The sequence below is a fragment of the Otolemur garnettii genome, unplaced genomic scaffold, assembly GCF_000181295.1.
Source record: "Otolemur garnettii isolate 467f Iridium unplaced genomic scaffold, OtoGar3 scaffold00073, whole genome shotgun sequence".
Classification (NCBI taxonomy): domain Eukaryota; kingdom Metazoa; phylum Chordata; class Mammalia; order Primates; family Galagidae; genus Otolemur; species Otolemur garnettii.
Window position 1 is genome coordinate 6,413,173 of NW_003852468.1, and position 21,039 is coordinate 6,434,211.

Sequence of the window (21,039 nt, forward strand, 5' to 3'; positions counted from 1 at the left end):
TGAGATACACTTAAGATTTCATCTTAATGTTTTCTTAGCATAAATTAGTCATTACTCTAAATGTTCATAATTTTATATAAATAAGAACATAAATACAAGTAATTTTTATTACAAACTACATGACTGAGATATTTATACACATATTGTATATACATACAATATCTTTGGAAACATACATAAGAAATAGTGATACCTCTGGGGAGGAAAAGGGAATAGCAGGAAGATAAAAGGTAAGAAAGATAACTTTACTTTCCCTGTTGTGCTCCTTTGACCCTTTGAATTTTGTGTCATGTACATGTATTAGTCTTTCAAAAATATTTTCATTAAAAGTCTATCTGCTGTACATGAAAATAAGCGCAGCTCTTCTCTTGTGAATACTTAAAAACTATTTTTCTAATTATGGTCACTCTTGTCTGGGTACTACCTATGACCACAGAGTCGTATTCAACTGTGTAGACTACCTGGCCTTGTAAAAACTGACTCCAGTATATTTACTCCCACAAAAGTATTATCTAAATAATTTGAATTCTCTTAAATATAAATCAACCTCTAAAGTGAGTCTTCACATTTTATCCCCAATCTATACACTGCTTAATCACAGAGATTCAATCTATAAATAACAGCTACTTCTGAAGACAAACGCAATCATTAGTGGTATAAAAAAAGATGACTTTCCAAATCTGGAAAAGAGTAACAATTAACAATTATTAAGCACTGACTCTGTACTGGGCACTGTACTGTGAATTTTATTCACATTATTTCCTATAATACTCAAACAATCCTTGGGAGATATCTTAGGTCTAAAGAAGATCTCACATAATTTGAAATAAGAGTAAGTTTTAAAGACAACATTCATTAACCAAATGAAGAAACCATAATTGAAGACTTCAGAATAAAGAGGGTGCTTAAAAAAAATGTATATACATTTTAGGAGATGTTATCTGACAATTAAATTCATAGACTTGCTACTATACCCTTACATTGGCAGCACTGTACAAACTCTTGGTACGGTTTCATAACCCTGGTATACTAGTATCTCACAGTTGTGTTTGTGCCAAGATATGGCAGTGTCTCACTAAGTGGCATTTTTGTTGTTGCGTGCTTTTGTGTGCCATTGTGAGAATAAGGGAGATTGAATTAAAGCAATGAAAAAACATTTGTAAATTTCTTATTAAACTTATCAAGAGTAGAAGTGAAATCAAGGACATGTCAGTCCAAGTGTATCAGGATAATGCTATGCAGAAAATAGCAGTATACAAATGGATTAAACATTTTTCCAAGGGGAAAGAAAACATCACTAATGAAGAGAGGTCAGGGCAGCCAGTAACGAACATAAGTGAAAAAAATATTGCAAAAATTTGTCAAATTATACATAAAAATCATCAGCTGACTGTGAGAAGCATAGCACACTAGGTAAATATTGATAGACAAACAGGAAAATCTTTTTTATTTTATTTTTTTTCTTTTTGAGATGGGAGTCTCAAGCTGTCACCCTGAGTAAAGTGCCATGGCATCACAGCTCACAGTAACCTCAAAGTCTTAGGCTTAAGCGATTCTCTTGCCTCAAGCCTACCAAGTAGCTGGGACTACAGGCACCTGCCACAACACCCGGCTATTTTTTGGTTGCAGTTGTCATTGTTGTTCAGCAGGCCCAGGCTAGGCTCAAACCCACCAGCCTTAGTGTATGTAGCTGGTGCCCTACCCACTGAACTACAGGCACTGCCACAAACAGGAAAATCTTAACTAAAAATCTTGGCCAACAAATCATGGCTCTAGCATCATGACAATGCAGCTCACATGGCACTTTCCATGAGGGAGTTTTTAAACCAGTAAACAACTAAAACAACTAATTGTATTGGAACACCTTCCCTCCTCACTTGATCTGGCCCTCAATGAGTTTTTTCTTTACCCAAAGATAAGGAAAATATATTGAAAGGAAGATCTTTTGGTGACAATCAGATCATCAAGAGTAATACAATGACAGCTTTGATGGCCATTCCAGAAAAAGAGTTCCAAAATTACTTTTAAGGGTGGACTAGGTGCTGGCATCAGTGTGTAGCTTCTCAAGGGGAGTACATCAAAGGTGACCAGTGATATTCAGCAATGAGGCATCTAGCACTTTTTCTGGGATAAGTTTGCGAACTTAATTGTCAGGCCTCATATGTATACTTTTCATATTTGAACTGAAGGTACCATTACTAGTCAAGTGTACAGAGACATGCTATGCACATCCATTTTACCTGCAATTAGTACATTTTGGGGGAATGATCTATTTTACCTGTAACAAGATCACTTAAAATATGCTTGGCACCCTGGTATATGTACAAATATAAACCCCCAAATATTTGGAAATCACCTCAGTTATTAATGAATTTAAAGAAAATTTAAAACAACAAAACAGGTTATTTAGAAAATAATGAACATGAAAACACTACATGTCAAACACTATGTCATAAATTCATAGTTGTATTCAGAAGAAAATTGATGGTTTAAAATGTTTTTACAATTAAAAAAAGAAAAATAGGTTGGGCATGGTGGCTCATGTCTGTAATCCTAGCACTCTGGGAGACCAAGGCAGGTGGGCTGCCTGAGCTCCCAAGTTCAAGAGCAACCTGAGCAAGCACAAGACCCCATCTCTACTAAAAATGAAAAACTGAGGCAAGAGGATCGCTTGAGCCCAAGAGTTTGAGATTGCTGTGAGCTAAGATGCCATAGCACTCTATCAAGGACAACAAAATGATACTCTCTCAAAAATAAGTAAGTAAATAAAAAATTAACAATCAATGAAAAGAAAAACTAAAAATCAATATAGAAATTTTCCAAATAACTAAAGAAAAGAATAATATTGTAGGCAGCAAGAAATTTCTAAACATACTTATAAAAGTAATGGAGAAATCACAAAAGGAAAGATAGTCTAATGTGACTAAGAGTCTAAAGACAGTCTAATGTGATATAAAACTAAAAACTTCCATAGAATAAAAAATTCTCGTAAGTTAAAGGAAAACAACAGGTTAAGGAAAATATATACTATAAATTGAACAGATAAAAGATTCATATATGTTTTTTAAAGTTTAAGAAAATCAATAAGGAAACAGTAAAACCTAAAAAAAAATTCTAACATGCAAATATCAAAAATTTCAAATCTTATCCAAAAAGTAAAAATTACGAATCATAAAAACGAGTTATTTTTATCTTTTAAATTATCAATAAATTAATAATGCTCAATTATTATTATCAATGTTTATTTTAAAACTAGCATCTTCATATAATATTGGTTGTACAGCATTATGTACCACAGATACAACCTATTGGAAGCTATTTAGTTATGAAGTCACTGAAATCAGTAATTACCCTATGACTTAATAAATTCTATCGCGTGAAATTTATCCTACCAAATTCAAAATCTCAAAAAGTTTACTACAGTATTATGATAATGAAAAACTGGAAAATATAAACATTCAAAAATAAAAATGGTTAAAATAAATAATGTTATAACCACTTGATTGGCTGGCACTAAATAGATGATTATGAAAACACTAAATAGATGATTATGAAAACAAAAATACAAATAATAGAAATACAATACAAATGCTAGAAATACAAATAATGCTAAAAACAATATTAAACGAAGAGCTACATATAAAATTATATGTATGATTAGAAGCAAGGACCAAATATATTCCTTTAAGTAAAGAGTGGGTATAAATACTCAAGATCGTAATAGCTAATGTGATTTTTAATTTCTAAATTTCCTGAAATATGGTTAGTATACTCTCTTAATTAAATAAATATTAAAGAATTAGAAAGTTTACAATGCTTTAAAATTACTTTGTCTACTCTGTTTTAACACTAAATATACATTATTACAATTTTATTTTTAAGCAGGATTCCAAAATAGTAATTTAAGTTTTTACTTTATGCAATCTTTAACTTATGTTTAATCTAAATTAATAACAACAGAAAAGAAATATAAAAATTTTTGCCAGACAAAAGGTCAATTTGTCAGTCTTGCCTTAATTGTGTTTCTGTTTCTTCCAGATTTGCTATTTGTTTCAATATCCTCTCTTCTTGCTTTTTTCTATTCTAAAGAAATAATCAATTTTGTCCATATTAATTACTTTATTTCAACAAAGTAAAATTGAAACTAATATTTAAGACCTTTATCTGTCAGCATGAAATTTATTTAATTATATGTAAAGAGAATGAACTACTTAACTTTAATAATTCCAAACTTTGTTATCCTTTTCTATTAAATTGTTAAGCCTTTAAAGAAGGATACAGATTATTAATCACTACATCCTTCACAGTCTCATATGACTTAATAAGTACTTGTTGACTAGATACGTTTTTCAATCTCAAAGCTTAAAATTAATCTCTGAGTAGTCTTTATATTATCAGAGGTAGCATCTCTTGCCCATTAATATCTAAGAACAATATGCATATTTTTTCTATTAAAACACATTTTAGCTCTTAAACAATCAGACTTTTAAAGCTTTAAGGATATTTAGAGATAATTTATTCTAATCTAATTCTACAGATAAGAAAATGGAATCACCAGTACTCTGTCAACTCACATTAATATCTTCTTGCTGTTTCTTCACTTCTAGGGCCATATCACTTGTTTCTTCTGCTAGTTCTTTGTTTTCCAGTGAAAGCTTGTTGCAGCTTGCAGTTAATTCAGTATTCTTAAGCCTATTTTTTAAAATATGTCATACTGAAATGCTTACATATGAAATTATATGACAGGAAATTTAAAATAATAGTAGGTGAAATGGCAGAAAGGCTGGGGGAGGGGGTGGTAAATGAAAACAGGATTGTCCATTGGTTAATAATTGCTAAAGCTGGGTAAACAGTTCATGTTGATAGTTCATTACATTATTCCCTCTACTTTTTAATGTTTAAAATTTTTCTCCAAGTTTTCAAAATGTGATAAAATATATTTTCTTGCATGTTTCCTTGCAGGTTCATCCCTCACATACTTTCCTACAAATTTGATGAATACATTTCCTTCATGTATTTTTTTTCTCTCAGGGAGACTATTTCTTGAAAATTGTTTCAAATTTCTAATAATTTGAATAAAGTAGTACATGAGGCACAAGCTATTTTTAATTTACATTTTTCATTAAAAAAAATAAAACTAACGGCAGGGTCTGTGGCTCAGGGGGTAGGGTGCGGGTCCCATATACTAAGGGTCCAAATCCAGCCCCAGCCAAACTGCAACAAAAAAAACCAGCGGGTGTTTTAGTGGGCACCTGTAGTTCCAGCTTTGGCAAGAGAATTGCCTAAGCCCAGGAGCTGAAGTTGCTGTGAGCTGTGACACACTCACCAAGGGCAACAAAGTGAGACTCTGTATCAAAAAAAAAAAACAAAAACAAAGAATTCTAGGCTTGGTGCCCACAGCACAGTAGTTACAGCTCCAACTACATAACACTAAGGCTGGCGTGTTCAAACCCGACCTGGGCCAGCTGAACAACAGCTCCAACAAAAAATAGCCAGGCACTGTGGTGGGCGCCTGTAGTCCCAGCTACTTGGGAGGCTGGGGCAAGAGAATTGTTTAAGCCCAAGAGTTTGAGATTGTTGTGAGCTGTGACACCAGAGCACTCTACCAAGGGCTATATAGTGAGAATCTGTCTCAAAAAAAAAAAAAAAGAAGAAAGAAAGAAAGAAAGAAAGAATGAAAGAAAACTAGGTTTAGGTTTTCATGCACAACACCTAACCTGCTCTTACAAAGATTCAAATGTTCTTCATCAAGAGAGATAATTGTTGCTTTTGGATGTAGCCAAGATCAATTTGAAATGAATACAGAGGATTATGTAGCTCTACAGAGAGATTTCAGAAGCACTTATTATTTCCTCGTATCCCAGAAGTTCATAAAAGAGGACATAAAGCTTTTTCCTAAGCAATGAAAGGCTAAAAAGCAAATATACCCAAGATAATGTAAATTTATACTACAGTACAAACAACTAACCAATCCACTCATTATTTTGGTTAATAGAAGAATTTTTGCTAGGGCCCCCTAAAAAATACTGTTTAATAGGGTGTCAAAAACAGAACAGGAGCTAATAGGGAAGGAAGAGGATACTGTATAAATTGTGTACTTTGCATTTTTATCTAGAACCAAGAAGCAAACAAAAGGGAAAAATCATGCTCTCCACTAGACTGGCTATTTGAATTTACTTCTGAGTAGTAACATAATAGTTACTTCCCCGACTTTCCCTCCAAATTAAACTTACTGAGTAGGTGAAATCATTGAATTAAATATTTTATTTGGATAATGTAAGAATTGAGTTGATAATTTGACATTTTATAAACATAAACCTATGAAATAATCTAGCAAAACCACCAAAAAAACTGATTAAAATTAATTGCAAATTATTATTTTTATGGAAAATTAAATACCGCTAAAAAAAATAATACGCTGATCTTCTAAAGTGGTTCTCAATTTTGTGGTATCTTTTTACATGTGACATGTACTTCCCTCAGCAATGAAATTGGTAAATTATTCTGATATTTAAGAAAAAATAAAATACAACTCCAAATCCATTCAAACAAATTTTAAACATAATTTACTAATGCATTATTTATAACAAAAAAATTAAGAACTGAATATATTATCCATTTAGAGATAAATGAAAAACATACTTCTCATTTTCTAGCTCAGTTTTCAGATTTTTAGCCTGTGTTGAATAATGCTGTTCACTTGTCACAGTGGCAGTTAACTGTATTTCCAAATCATGTACTTCTTTCTGCAAAATAAACATATATAATTATAGCAAGTGTTCTTCCAATGTTGTCATTTAAAAAGTATAGTCATAGTGTACTTAAGTCATGTATTTGGCAAAAATTTGGCAGGTTATGTCAAATATTTAAATTTAACTAGATTTGAAGTGATAATCATTATAACGTTAAAACAATAAGCAATGGCAAATGCAAAATATTCTAAAGCTCAACCAGTAGAGTTATGTTCACATACATAATTTTATCAATTTTCCTTTACCAAGTAATTAATTTCAATTAAAATGCTACAGAGTTAAGAATAAATATATTATTAAGGGCAGTGCCTATGGCTCAAAGGAGTAGGGTGCTGGCCCCATATGCCAGAGATGGCAGGTTCAAACCTAGCCCTGGCCAAAAACTGAAAAAAAAAAAAAAAAAAGGAATAAATATTAATTAATCCAGGTAGTATCTTTAAAACTAACATGTTTTTATTACAAAAAGGTAAGTTATAATATTAATGCCCATACTGTAAAAAAGACAAATTCTAAAATTATAACATAAGCACTATGAAAAGTACTACAAATTAAGAATTTAACTTAATAAAATCTGAATTCTAAATGTACTAATTAAGAAATATTTGGCCTCTGTCATGCTCTCATCTACTAGGCACAATGTAAGGGTATATGGCATACCTCCCGGGTTAGGGGCGTAACTGCAATAGGGACCTTACCTAATAAATGCAAACACTATAATCTAATTGCTTATGCCTTCATATTAATGTGAAATTTTTAAAAAAATTTAACAAAAAGAAATATTTGGCCAGGCACAGTGGCATACAACTGCTGTCCAAACCACTTAGGAGCCTAAGGCAGGAAGATTGAGACCAAGGCTGTAGTGCAGTATGATCATGCCTATAAACAGTTGCTGCACTCCAGCCTGGGCAACACAGTGAAATTCCATCTCAAAAAATAAAAAGAAATACTCGAGACAAAAGAACTGTATTTGTTATAAAGCACAGCATCAGCATTGCATCAATATCCTAAATGTTGACCTTTCTCTCCTACATTATAATACGAAGTTTCTCTAGATGTGTTTTAAATCAATTAGCATATTAAGTATAACAACACACACTTTTTTTTTTTTCTGCAGTTTTTGGCCGGGGCTGGGTTTGAACCCGCCACCTGTGGCATACGGTGCCAGTGCCCTACTCCTTTGAGCCACAGGCACCGCCCAACAACACACACTTTTTAGAGGAATTTTGTGAAGAAATTTTTCACAAAGCAAAGCATAATCTATTTTGTAAATCTATATTCTATTCAAGAAACATTTGAAATAAAAATCTATCTTTAAACAAACCTCTCTGGTTTGCAGAAGACCAATTAATTCTTGTTCTGTTCCTTTTAATTCTTCAGCAATCTTCTCAAATTGCTTTTTCTCATCTAAAAGCTTTTGGTTTTCTGCCTAAATTAAAAACATAAACAAATCAGGAGAGCCAAATCATACACACATTAAAAATAATCAAACTTCCCAAATAGAATTGTAGAAAGAACTGTGAGCTTCTCCTTGGCTAAAATTCTTTTAAAGGAGAAAGTAAGTCAATATTAAGAAAATTTTTAAAACAAATATGGCAGAGAATAGGCAGATCCCTGAAACAAAAGCCATAGAATTTTAATTTAAAAAATTCAATGACCTGTTATTTAATCCAAGCTTTATCATATACATAAATCACTATAAAAAATTAGCAAGAGGGCACTCACTATTTTATCGATCTTCTTTTCCCTGTATTGCACTAAAATGTGAGTCCCTATAATTTCTATGCAATGGTCATTTTTCTTCCTTCCATAATCATGTAGAAGAAATCTAATTCTTCTACATGATATCGAAATCTAATTCTTCTACATGATATCCAGAAAATTTTTAAAAATAGTTATCACTCCCCAAGATTTGTCTTCACTATTCCAAAATCTCTAGTAGTTCTTAGTATCATTCTTCTTAGGAAATTATTCTGAATTACATCATTCCCTTGGGATGGAATCATTTTATCAATATACTATTTTAATGGAGTCAAGAATTTAACCCAACATTCTAGAGGATAAGCAAACTACAGCCAACAGGCCAAATCCAGCTCACTGCCTATTTTTATAAATAAAGTTTTACTGTAACAAAGCCACATCTAAATAAAGTTTTACTGTAACAAAGCCCACTTGTTTAAATACTGTCTATTTCTGTTTCATACTGTAAAAGCAGAGTTGAATAGTTGTAATAGAGACCATATGATCTTCTAGGTCTAAAAAATTTAATAATATCCTTTTACAGAAAAAAAATCTATCAATACTAGACAAGTCTTGTATAATAGAACTTTCTGCAACAATGGAAACAATTTCTGTGTTGTTCAATGGGATAGCTATTGAGCACTTCAAATATGGCTATTGCAATTGAAAAAACTATTAAATTTGATTTATTTTGAATTAGCTTAGATTGTAATAGCCGCCTTTGGCTAATGACTATCACATTGGACAGCACAGCTCTAGAAACTGAGCAAGAAAAAGTTAATACAACCCTTAATTCTTCTATTATGGGTGCTTAGTTTCTTTTTATCCATGTTAGAGAAGTGATGTGCCAATGTTGCAGCAAAGTTTGAAGGAGGTACTTCTCACACATGACTGTGAAAACCCCTATCATCAAGCTCATAAAGAATAAAAGATCTAATGCTTAATTTCTCATCATTCCCCCACTATCCAACACAATTTATATTTATGAACTCACTTTATGTACTGAAGCATAAGGTCACAACAATTTTATACAAAGCCAAACACTAAAAGGTCCTACATCATTAACTATAAAAACAACTAAATTTTTCAATTTTATCTAAAGAAAATGTGGAGCCATTAAAAGCTTTAACAGAGGCCTGGATGGTGACTCATTGCTAGAATCCTAGCATTCTCAGAGGCCGCAGCAGGGAGATTGCCTGAGCTCATCAGTTTGAGACCAGCCAGAGCCTGAGCAAGATCTCATCTCTAAAAATAGCAAGGCATTGTGGTGGGTGCCTATAATCCCAGCTACTCAGGAGGATGAGGCAAGAAAATCACTTGAGCCCAAGAGTTTGAGGCTGCTGTGAGTTATAGTGAGACTCTGTCTTCAAAAAGAAAAAAGTTTTAACACAGCAAGATTACATTATTATATTTGTAATTGAAAAAGACAACACTAGCAATGGAGCAGAAGAAACCTTTAACAGTGTAAAGTTCATAAAAAATTAGTTATGAGACTACTATGCCAGAACAAACATGAACTGACAAGAGCTTAAATTACATCAAGGACTGTGGAGACAGAATGATGACAATAACCACCCTTTTGAGTAAGTTCTACTATTCTACTAATACATAACTAGTTATAACTAGATCCTTTCAATATATTTTTATTTCTTATACTACTCTGTGCAAGTTAGATATTTTATATATCCATTTGGCAGATAAAAAAGGAATAGTCTTCCAACTTAGTATGTCACTATAACCTCATACTTAGAGACCACCTCTCCCACTGAAAACCATTATAGACTGCACAAAAGACACCCTCCAACTAAATTTTAACTAAATTTTAACTAAATTTTTTGAGAAGACAAAAACATTTACATTATCCAAAAGAACATAATAGAACGTATGGTCTACATAACACAACCTTTATGATGTCCTCGATAGCATTCAAAATTATTCAACATACAGAGAACTAGTAAAATGTCAATACTCTCAAGAAAAAAGGTAACCAACATACACATACCCCAGTATAACTAAAATGTGAACATTTATGAGATAAGAACTTTAATGCAGCTATTATACTAAACTGAATCAGGTACAGGGAATACTCATGAAATTAATAAAAAGGTAGGAAAACTAAGGAAAAAACCAAAAGAAAACCAAATGGAAATTTTAAAACTGGTAAAAACAACAAAAAAAGATTCATTGTATGGGTTTAAGATAGGGTGACCATAAGTCCCGATTTTGGTGAGACAGTCCCGCTTTTCAACAATTTGTCCCGCACCTCGCGGTTTTAAACAAGTCCCAATTTTTGGAAAGAATGCACGAACGGGCTGGAGAACAAGAAGGGAATATACAGTTTTCAGGTGCCATGTAGCTATTTTGCCAGAATATGAGTTTTATATTATTTTTGTTAATTTTATAATGTTAAACGGTAATAATAAATAATTGCTGAGAAGTGATTATCGAGAACTGCTTATCAAAGTTTGCATTGTTGTCAGGCCCTGCCCTGCCCCGTCCTCTGCCCCGTCCCGGCTGTGTTGTCCCACCTTACTGATGTTAAAATCTGGTCACCCTAGTTTAAGCGTATTGGCAAGTGCCAGTGAATATAAAAACAATATAAGTACTCCAATATGAGTAACAAAGAGAAAAAATTTGAAATAAAATAAATAGTACTTCAGGAAAGTATGAAATAATATAAAAATATTAAATAGATACATAACTGCAATCCCAAAATACTGGCCAAAATTTCCTGTATTTGAAGAAAGTTAAAAAGTAGAAAATCTTGACAGTATGTTTGTGAACTTCTCATTAGAAAATAGGGGGAATAGAAGACAATAAAACACCATCTTTAAAGTGCTAAAAGAAAAAAATGTCAACTCACAATTCTATTTCCAGCAAAAATATCCTTCAGGTATTAAGACCAAATAAATGACATATTTCAGAAAGGAAAAACTAAGAAAATTGCCAGCAGAACTGCACTATAAGAAATGTTAAAGAAAGTTCTTCAGGATGAAAGAGAATAATATTAGAGGTAAACTTGGATCTTCAGAAAAAAATTAAGAACATGAAAACTAGTAAATCTCATGAGAAATATAATTTCCCTATTTAAAAATACAGGGTGGCCATAAATAGTTACAATATTTAAATTGCACATTCCTTTAAGGCCACTCTATATATGTTTGTTTAAGAAGAAAAATATAACACTGTCATATGAGGATATAAATGCATGTAGGCATAAATATATATGACAACTCTAGCATAAAGGACAGGGTGGGTGAAGGGACATAATATAGTTTTAAAATGTTTCAACATTTTACATTAAGTAAATAGTAACAATAGTAACTCAATGTAGACAATTAATAGATACACATTAAAATCTGTAGATCAACCACAGAAAGAAACGCAGAGGGGTATACATAAAGTGCCAATAGTTATATTAAAATACAATGCAAAAAAAATTCAAACAATCCAAAAGAGGGCAAAAAGTGTTAAACAGAGAAAAAAAACAGAATGAGCAAACAAAACAAGTTTTTAAATGCTAAATCCAATTTACCATATAAGCATTTAAATAATAATTTTTAAAAATATTAAATGTTCTAAATTCTCCAATTAGCATAAACTGTCAGAGTGGATAAAGAAGGAAGACCCAATTATATGCAGGCTACATATATAGACATACTTACAAACACTAAAACAGATTGAAAGATATGTGCAAACAATAAACACGAGAAACACACAGTGAATACAGTATCACTTAAAACAGACTTTAAGACAAAGGATTATAAGAGGTAAGTTAAAATAGACTTTAAGACAGAATAATCAGAGATAAAGAGGGAATTTAATAATAAGGTGTCAATTCATCAGAAAGATACAATAGTTACATATAAATGTGAGATTTATAGAAGAAATTCAAAAAACATGAACAGGAAAATCATTAACAGGATTAAATAGAGAAACAGACAATTCCAAAATCACAGGAGTTTTAATGTCCTTTTCTCAATAAATAGAATTATACTTAAAAATTCAATAAAAAACTAGATTTATTTATACAATACCATCAACTAACTGAATCTAATTGAATTTATAGAACAGGCTAACAATAAAGGAATATAGATTCTTTTCAAGTACACATAAACATTCACTAAGATATATCATATCCTGATTTATGAAGTAAACCTCAACTATCTATTCTCTGACCATAATTAAGTTAATCTAGAAATGAACAAAACTAAAATAGGAAAATCTCTATATACTGTATTTCCTTCTTTTACTGGATTTCAGTTCTAACTTTACTTCTCTGAAAAAGTCTCTCTGGACCTTTCTAATTAGTTAAATCCCTTTCAGTGGGCCTCATAACAGTGTGAACTAATCCTTTATTGCCCTTGTCACCACTGTAATATTACATTTGAATGAATGATTGAATTTAAGTGACTATTTGATGACTGTAGTTCCCAGAAGAAAGAATATGCATCCGTTTGCTCCCCAATGTATCCCCAGAATATAACATAATTGGAACTCAACAAATCTTTATCAAATGAGTAAACGTATTATTTATTCCTCATAACCAACCTATGAAATATATACAATTATTCCTCCCATGTGATAGGCAAAAAAAATGAGGTATCAAGAGCTTAGATAAATTGTTCTTGGTCACACAGTTAACATGTAAAGAGCTGGATACCAATCAAGGCATTCTGATCCTGAGAACCACAATATTAATTATGCTCTATTATTGTTCATATACAACAAAACCCCAAGACAGTCCTTCTACATGTAGGAGTAAATCTTTTATTAAAAATAATGCTATACCAGAAACCTAATAATCACCTGTATATGTAAAAATAAAAAAAAAAATGCTATAGTAGTCATTCAACAAATATTTACAAAGTGCTTGCAAAGTGGTAGATTCTGGGCTAAGTATCTGAGTTACAGGGTAAACAGGACATGGGCTCTTTCTCAGCCCTTATTGGAGCTCATGTTCTTTCCACTATTTGCCGAGCACCTACTATATACCATCCAGTACACTGCATAAGGAGGAGTCTAAAAGATACATAAAGCCTTCAATAATACCAAAAATAAACTAATTTCATTTGTGATAAGAGTTATAAAAGAAAACTTAAAGATGCTATGGAAATAAGCCATACAGAGACCTAAGCCTATCCTGGAATGTGTTTTGTAAAGCAGTGATATTTAAGCCAAGACCTGAAGTATATTCATGCATCAGCAAATTTAAAAGCAAAGAAAAGCATAATTAGAATTTGTAGGAGTTTGTGTATAAGCAATTCAAAGGAGAACGGATAAACATTTAAAAAGAATTCTTCCCAAGGATGAAAGAACTAGGAGCTGCAAAGTCAGAGATGTGACAGGTAAACACCATCTCCAGCAATCACAAACAATATTGTCCTCTATAGTAGGGGCCAGCAAACTTTGGCCTGCATGACAAAATTCAGCCTACAATCTCCTTGTTGTAGATCACTAAGCTATGAATAGTTTTTATAAGATTATTTAAAATAAAAGAAAGTAGGGGAGATGAAGGGAAAGGAGGAGAGAATTAAGAGAGATCATACATGGCCCACAAAGTCTAAAATAATTACTATATAGTCTGCTACAGAAAGAATTTGCTAAGCCATGTTCTATGCAGTGTAACCAATTAAAATATAATAAAGACTAATCTTACAAATTCATTAAACGTGATTCTACCTTTACACTAAACATAGATACTAAAGATTCATCACACATCTTTTTCAAAATTGCATCTTTGTGGTTCAAAGGTTATCAAAGGCACAACATCCCAAAGCACCAAATTTACAATCATCTACATAAAATGAATATTTGACCACATTTAAAAATACCATCAACTCATATTTAAATAACATTAACACATTGACGAAGACAGTTAATAAGATATAGAAAAATTGTTAAGAACACAGCTTTACTTAAAACCAATTTTTTAAATATTTTTACTGAGAAAAATCTGTATAAAACACCTATAGCATGAAAGTCTAAGAGATTCAATATTATTTCTTTCTCTGTTTTGTCCATGCTGGGAATCAATTATTAACTCCTATCTAGAAAACTGCCATATAACAATAGAAAAGACCATACTTACCAAGATTATTTTCAATTCTTCAAGTTCTACTTCTTTGTTATTTTTAAACTTAGTCATCTCATCTAAAATAAGCAAAAGAATATAAATGTATTAAAAGCTGAGATTAAAAGAACAGGAAAGGCAAAAAAAGAGACAAAGAAAAACAAAGAGATACACAAAAGCAACTAGAACATGGTAAAGCGTATGGTAAATCCAAAACTATGCAGAAATAGTAAGGGATAAATATTAATAGAAATGTTTCCATAAAGTTAATTCGACAGTCAAAGGAGCCTAAAGTTTACAAGGCAAAATAAGCAAATAAATCTATACAAAACATGTGCCTTGACCTTCAATTCATGATACCAAAACATGTGGTTCTTTTAATGTTCTCTCCAAACTTAAAAGAAGTTATCTTTTCTTAAGCTAACTCTGACCATTGTACTCTGCATCTCAACATTCCCAACTCCTCTGAGATTTTTTCACTTCTATTACTAATATGCACTGACTCTATGCAGAGGAGTCTAATTTCTCTTAGCTCACCTAAACAGCTATTAGAATATAAAACAAAAATACATGCATGATCTTTCTGTGCTTTCAAGCTACTAGAAAATTCCTGTTCGTTATCTACACATTTCTTTCTTAACTCCACACAAAACTAATGCCTATCTCCATGACAATAAAATTATGATCTTAAAGATCACTGATAACCATGTTGTGATGCAATTATCAGTCTTTATCATTGTGGAATTTTGTAGTATTTGAGACTATAAACCACTCCTTACTTTTTAACCTTTGATTTATTAAGACCTTGAATTAATTGTATTTCCTGTTTCCTCTCTTTCTTCTGTTCCTATTTTCTTTGCTACCATCCTTCTTTCTTCACACGCTAAATCATAATATAATGTCTTACAATGCTTTTCTTTCTGTATTTCCATGAAATTCAACATTATGCTAATGAATTAAAATCTTTCCCACTTTGCTTTTTTCTATTTTGATAAATGCCTACAAAAAAATAATAAAATAAGAAAAAGAAACCACCTACAGAGTTCCTGAAGGTTGTCCAGCTATCACCTAAAAATTTACCATGTCTATAATATTGTCCTTATTCATTGTCAAGGGTCTATCTATATCTCCCTAGAGATATAGCAGATTTACTAAAAAATGCTCATACTCTGTACATTACAAAACCTTACGATAACTGCCCAGTCTTTAAGGAAAAATCAACAAAATATGAAATATCATTATAGAATCTAAAAGAAAAATCTGTCACATGCATGGCTTACTTACATTTTGTTTTAGATTAAAAAAATACTTAATTTTTAAAAACTCAAAGACTAGCTGAGAACAGTGGACAGAGGATGTCTCTACATTCTCACTTAAATATCACAAAATTTAAGACACAAGAAAATACATGTGTGTATACATGTATATACACATTATATATACACACACGTGTATACACACGTACATACACAAAAGAACATTAACAAAGCAGAAAATTGGGACATGCTTGAAAGAAACTCACATTTAGGGCTGCGCCTGTGGCTCAGTGACTAAGGTGCCAGCCCCATATACCAAGGGTCGTGGGTTCAAACCCAGCCCAGGCCAAACCGCATAAATAGCTGGGTGTTGTGGGAGGCACCTGTAGTCCCAGCTACTCAGGAGGCTGCGGCAAGAGAATCGCCTAAGCCCATGAGTTGGAGGTTGCTGTGAGCTGTGTGACTGCCACAGCACTCTACCGAGGGTGATAAAATGAGACTCTTGTCTCCAAAAAAAGAAACTCACATTTACTCATTGAAGAATATGTGGAACAAATAGACCAGGTGACCATACCTCTGACTAAAAAGCTTACCTCAGGCAAAGCAAGTATCCTGGAAATTGGGGCCAAAGGGACACAGAAGTGCCCCAAATAGCTTCTATTCCCTAAGCAAGATAAACAATCTCTACAGCAAAAGACAAGCAGACAGGCCCATCCTTTCCCTGCAGCTGTTTCCACTCCCATAATCAGAAGAATCAGATTATTTATACACATGTGGGTGAAGATGGATAATCAGACACCAACAATTTGTGCAGAAAAGCAAAATGATGAAAGAGAAGCTCCAAATTAAACTAAGAAAAAGACTGAAGCCCAGGAAAAAAAGAGTTAATAGAAAAATAGAAGCAGATATTTTTACTAAAAATAATATGTTCCTGAAATACACTACCTAAAGGTCTTAGAAACTTAAACTTTGATAGATGAAATTTTTTTTCTAATGGCAAAATAGACACAGTTAAAGACTGAACTAGCAGGACAGAATCCAAAACATTGTTCTACCAATTCAGGATAAAGAACAAAGTGGTACAAAATCCTACGACAAAAGCTTAAAAACAAGAGAGGCTTCAAGGTGATGAATTAGAGGCATCTACTACTCACATCCTCCACAAAGAACAACCAAAATAACAGACAATCACACTTCCAACAGACCATCTAAGATAGAACACTAGAATTCAATAGAGAAGTGTGACGAAACACCTAAGGCAAGGAAGGAGAGGAAAGATAGGGAGCTGCTGAGATGGGAAGACTGGGAAGGCTACCCAAACTAGGAAAAGGATGAGAGACCCCCTAGTGGTCCACATTCCCACCACAGACTTCCAGCCACGGATTGCCCCTACACCCTCACAAGACCCTCAACATAGGGAGTTCCCTGAAGACCTTACAATGGCATTGCTTTAGAAAGGGAGCTCACGCTGAATCCCATACACCCTCCAGGCCCCAAGCACCTACAGTACACTGCCATTTTGATAGCCCAGACCCAAGCACGCTGCATCCTTCCCTGAGGCCCAAAAGCCCCTACATCTTCACATCCCTGTGACCCCAATGACATCCCCCATCTACAGCCACTACCACTACTAGCTGCTGCTACTAAGACTGAAGCATACCCCACTAGCTACAACCTTGTCCCTTGCCAGCAATGGGCTGCAGTACATTTGTATGTGCCCTAAGGAAAGACCTCCCTGCCCATAACCATCACTACTGGTACTGCCAATGAAGCCAAAGCATGAGCCCCTGGCAGCAGCAAAGCCATCACATATTTGCACACACCCTCAGGAGAGGCTGCCTACCACCTCCAGCCACCATAGCTAGCTACTGACTCTGGGACCAAAGGCAGAGCCACTGGCAGCACCCTTGCTGTCCTCAACAGCAGAGTTGCCACAGATTTGCACACACCCTGAGGTCAGGCTTCCCCATCCACAATCACTGCTATGTCCAAAGCACACACACCCCAACAGCCTATCTACCTCTGTCGCCACAGACAGCAAGGCCACTCTCCTTAGTAGTGCTGCAGCACATCTGCATGCACATGAGGGCAGATTTCCTCCCACTCACAGCTGCCATATCCACCCCTACCTGAGCACTCCACTAGGGACCTAGAAATCCCCCATCTCTGCCCAACAGAGCCAGTGCCCATATGCATGCACGACAGTAGGGTCTGAAGACAGGCCCACCCAGCCTGGCCCTGCCTTGTTCAAGTGATCTGGAAACCTAGGGATCCCCCTGCCCCATCCACCATCATTAACACCTGAATACTCCCTCCCAGGAGCCTAATGATAGGCCCCCTCAGGTCTTCTACTACCAGAGCCAGTACCAACCTACGGCACCTGGACACTGGCCTATCTAGTCCATTGCAGCCATTGCCAACACCACCACAAACCACTTGGAAGCCTGAGGATTGTCTCACCACTGATATTGCCATCACTTAATGCCACTCACCAGAGGACCCACCCACCTGCCCAGCCCACCACTACCACTGTCAATACCCAAGGAAACAATCTGCCCGAGGCCCAAGAATCAGCCTACTTCAATCCACAGCTAACACTGATACCAGCATAAAGCACCCTGGGAGTCAAGCACCAGAACACTTGGCACATATCAGTCACCACTGAGACCTAAGAACTGGCCCATTTGACGCTCCTATCCCTAGCAAAACTTAACCACAGACTCCGTTAATAAAGGCATCGTAAGCCACTAGGAAATCACCGATTCTACTAACAATATTTATAGCCAAAAAAATCTTATGGAAGGCCAGGTACAGTGGCTCATGCCTATAATCCTAGCACTCTGGGACGCTGAGGCAGGTGGACTGCTTGAGCTCAGGAGTTTGAGACCAACCTGAGCAAGAGCAAGACCCTATCTCTACTAAAAACAGAAAAACTAGCTAGGCATTGTGGGTGGAGCCTGTAGTCCCAGCTACTCAGGAGGCTTAGGCAAGAGGATTACTCAAATGCAGAAGTTTGAGGGCTGTGAGCTATGACGGCATGATACCACAGTGCTCTATTCAGGGCAACAGAGTGAGACTGTCTCAAAAAAAAAAAAAAAAAAAAAAAGACACATAGAGCAATGGAACAGAACAGAGAATCTCAAAATAAATCCACATATTTATACTTAAGTGGTATTTGACAAAGGTAAATAAAACACATTGGGTAAAGGACATACTTTTCAATAAATGGTGGTGCGAAAACTGGATATCCATCCATATGCAGAAGAATGTAACTTATTTACAATCTCCTCATATAAAAAAGTCAACTCAAGATGGAGTAAAAACTTAAATATAAGACCCCAAACTATAGAACTACTAAAAGAAAACATACGGAAAGACTTTAGGATATCAATCTGGGCAAAGATTTCTTTTTTTTTTTTTTTTAAGAATACATTAAAATCTAATAATTCTTTGTGGCAAAAAAAAAGAAATCACATTTGTAGTGAACCAACAACAAACATTTTTAGGCTATTATTTTTAACTACCATCCCATGAATTCATAGGAAAGAGGCTCTAGTAGCTCAGGGAGGCACCTTGCCATTGAATGTGACAAATTGTTGACTTTTGAATTTATGGGAAATAGGTTCCAGCACCTTGTATCACTGTTACATGGGGTCTATTGGTTATCCTGTGTGCTATGCTGTACACCTATTATGCCATGAGCTCATGGGGAGTAAATAGGTTCTTGCACCTAAAAGCATGGATCCACTGGTACTCCTGGGTGCTACGTTATATGCTTTATGCCATGAATTCATAGGGAATGGGTTCCAGGAGCTCAGGCTCCTTTCCGTTGGTTCTCACAAAGTGAGCTTCTCTGGATGGAGCAGACTGGTGCTTCAGTTGAACCCAGGTACCTTTCTCTTTGGTTTCCTTCTTTTTCTGATCATTTTCCTTCACACATTTCAGGAAGCTATCTCAGCTCTTAGAGTGCTTAATATGCTCAATATTAACATTAATCCTCTTGGCAAGAATCTTGCCCTTAACTTGTTTATTTACAACAATGCCAACAGCATGCTGGGTAATGTAGACTCTTCCAGTTTTGTCATGGTAACATTTGTGTGGCATGCCTTTTTGAACAGTACCCATTCCCTTGATGTCTACAATATCACCTTTCTTGTAGATTCGCATATATGTGGCCAAAGGAACAACTCCGTGTTTTCTAAAAGGCCTAGATAACATGTATCAGGTACCTCTCCTTTTTCCCTTTGTGTTTGCCATTTTGGTGAATTATTGGAAGATGGCGTCTCCAGCCGAAAGGCTGGGCAAAGATTTCTTGAGTAAGACCTCAAAAGCACAGGAAACCAAAGCAAAAATTGACAGATGAGATTATATCAAGCAAAAAAGCTTATGTACAACAAAGAAAAGAGTCAACAGAAAGAAACAACGTGTTGAAAGAAGGAAAATATCTGCAAACTATTCATTTGGCAGAGAACTAATATCCAGAATCTATAAGAGACTTAATAGTAAAAACAAATAATTTAATTAAAATGTAGGCAAAGACTATGAAAAGACATTTGTCAAGAGAAGACACACAAATAGGTCAATAGGTATGTGAAAAATACTTAAAATCCCTAATCGTCAAGGAAATGCAAATTTAAAACACCATGAGATATCATATTGCCCTAGTCAGAATGACTGTTTTGTTTTTGTTTGCTTTTTTGGAGAGACAGATACAATCTCACTCTGCCACCCACACTAGTGATCAGTAGTGTTATGACAGCTCACTGCAACCTCAAACTCCTGGGCTCAAATGATCCTCTTACTTCAGCATCCCAAGTAGATGGAACTACAGGCACATGCCACCACATCTGGATAATTTTTCTATTTTTTTGTATAGATGTAGTCTTGCTAAATCATTCAGGCAGGTCTTGAACTCCCGGTCTCAAGTGATCCTCCTACCTCAACCTCTCAAAGTACTGGGATTATAGGTGTGAGCCACTGTGCCAAGACCATAATAGCTATAATTAAAAAGACAAAAAAGTGACAGATTCTAGCAAGGATGCAGGGAACAGGCTCGGTGCCTGTAGCTCAAGCGGCTAAGGTGCTAGCCACACCAGAGCTAACAAGTTCAAATCCAGCCCAGGCCTGCCAAACAACAATGACAACTACAACCAAAAAATAGCCAGGCATTGTAGAGGTTGCCTGTAGTCCCAGCTACTTGGGAGGCTGAGGCAAGAGAATC

At 34.6% G+C, this 21,039-nt stretch overlaps 1 protein-coding gene and 1 non-coding gene across 3 annotated transcripts in view; both read right to left on the bottom strand.

Annotated features, from left to right (window-relative positions):
- SYCP1 (synaptonemal complex protein 1) overlaps nucleotides 1–21,039 on the bottom strand; it is a 123,553-nt gene that overhangs the window by 71,128 nt on the left and 31,386 nt on the right. For both annotated transcript variants that reach the window (XM_012807621.1, XM_003793831.2), the window contains exons 15-19: nucleotides 14,581–14,642; nucleotides 8,074–8,178; nucleotides 6,643–6,746; nucleotides 4,575–4,692; nucleotides 4,013–4,083 (exon numbers count right to left, since the gene is read on the bottom strand). In XM_012807621.1, coding sequence (XP_012663075.1) covers nucleotides 4,013–4,083; nucleotides 4,575–4,692; nucleotides 6,643–6,746; nucleotides 8,074–8,178; nucleotides 14,581–14,642 — 460 coding nt within the window. The remainder of the gene's footprint in view (nucleotides 1–4,012; nucleotides 4,084–4,574; nucleotides 4,693–6,642; nucleotides 6,747–8,073; nucleotides 8,179–14,580; nucleotides 14,643–21,039) is intronic.
- On the bottom strand, nucleotides 9,319–9,422 carry LOC111726638. Its single transcript, XR_002774372.1, has one exon. It is a non-coding gene; the product is annotated as a small nucleolar RNA U13 (small nucleolar RNA).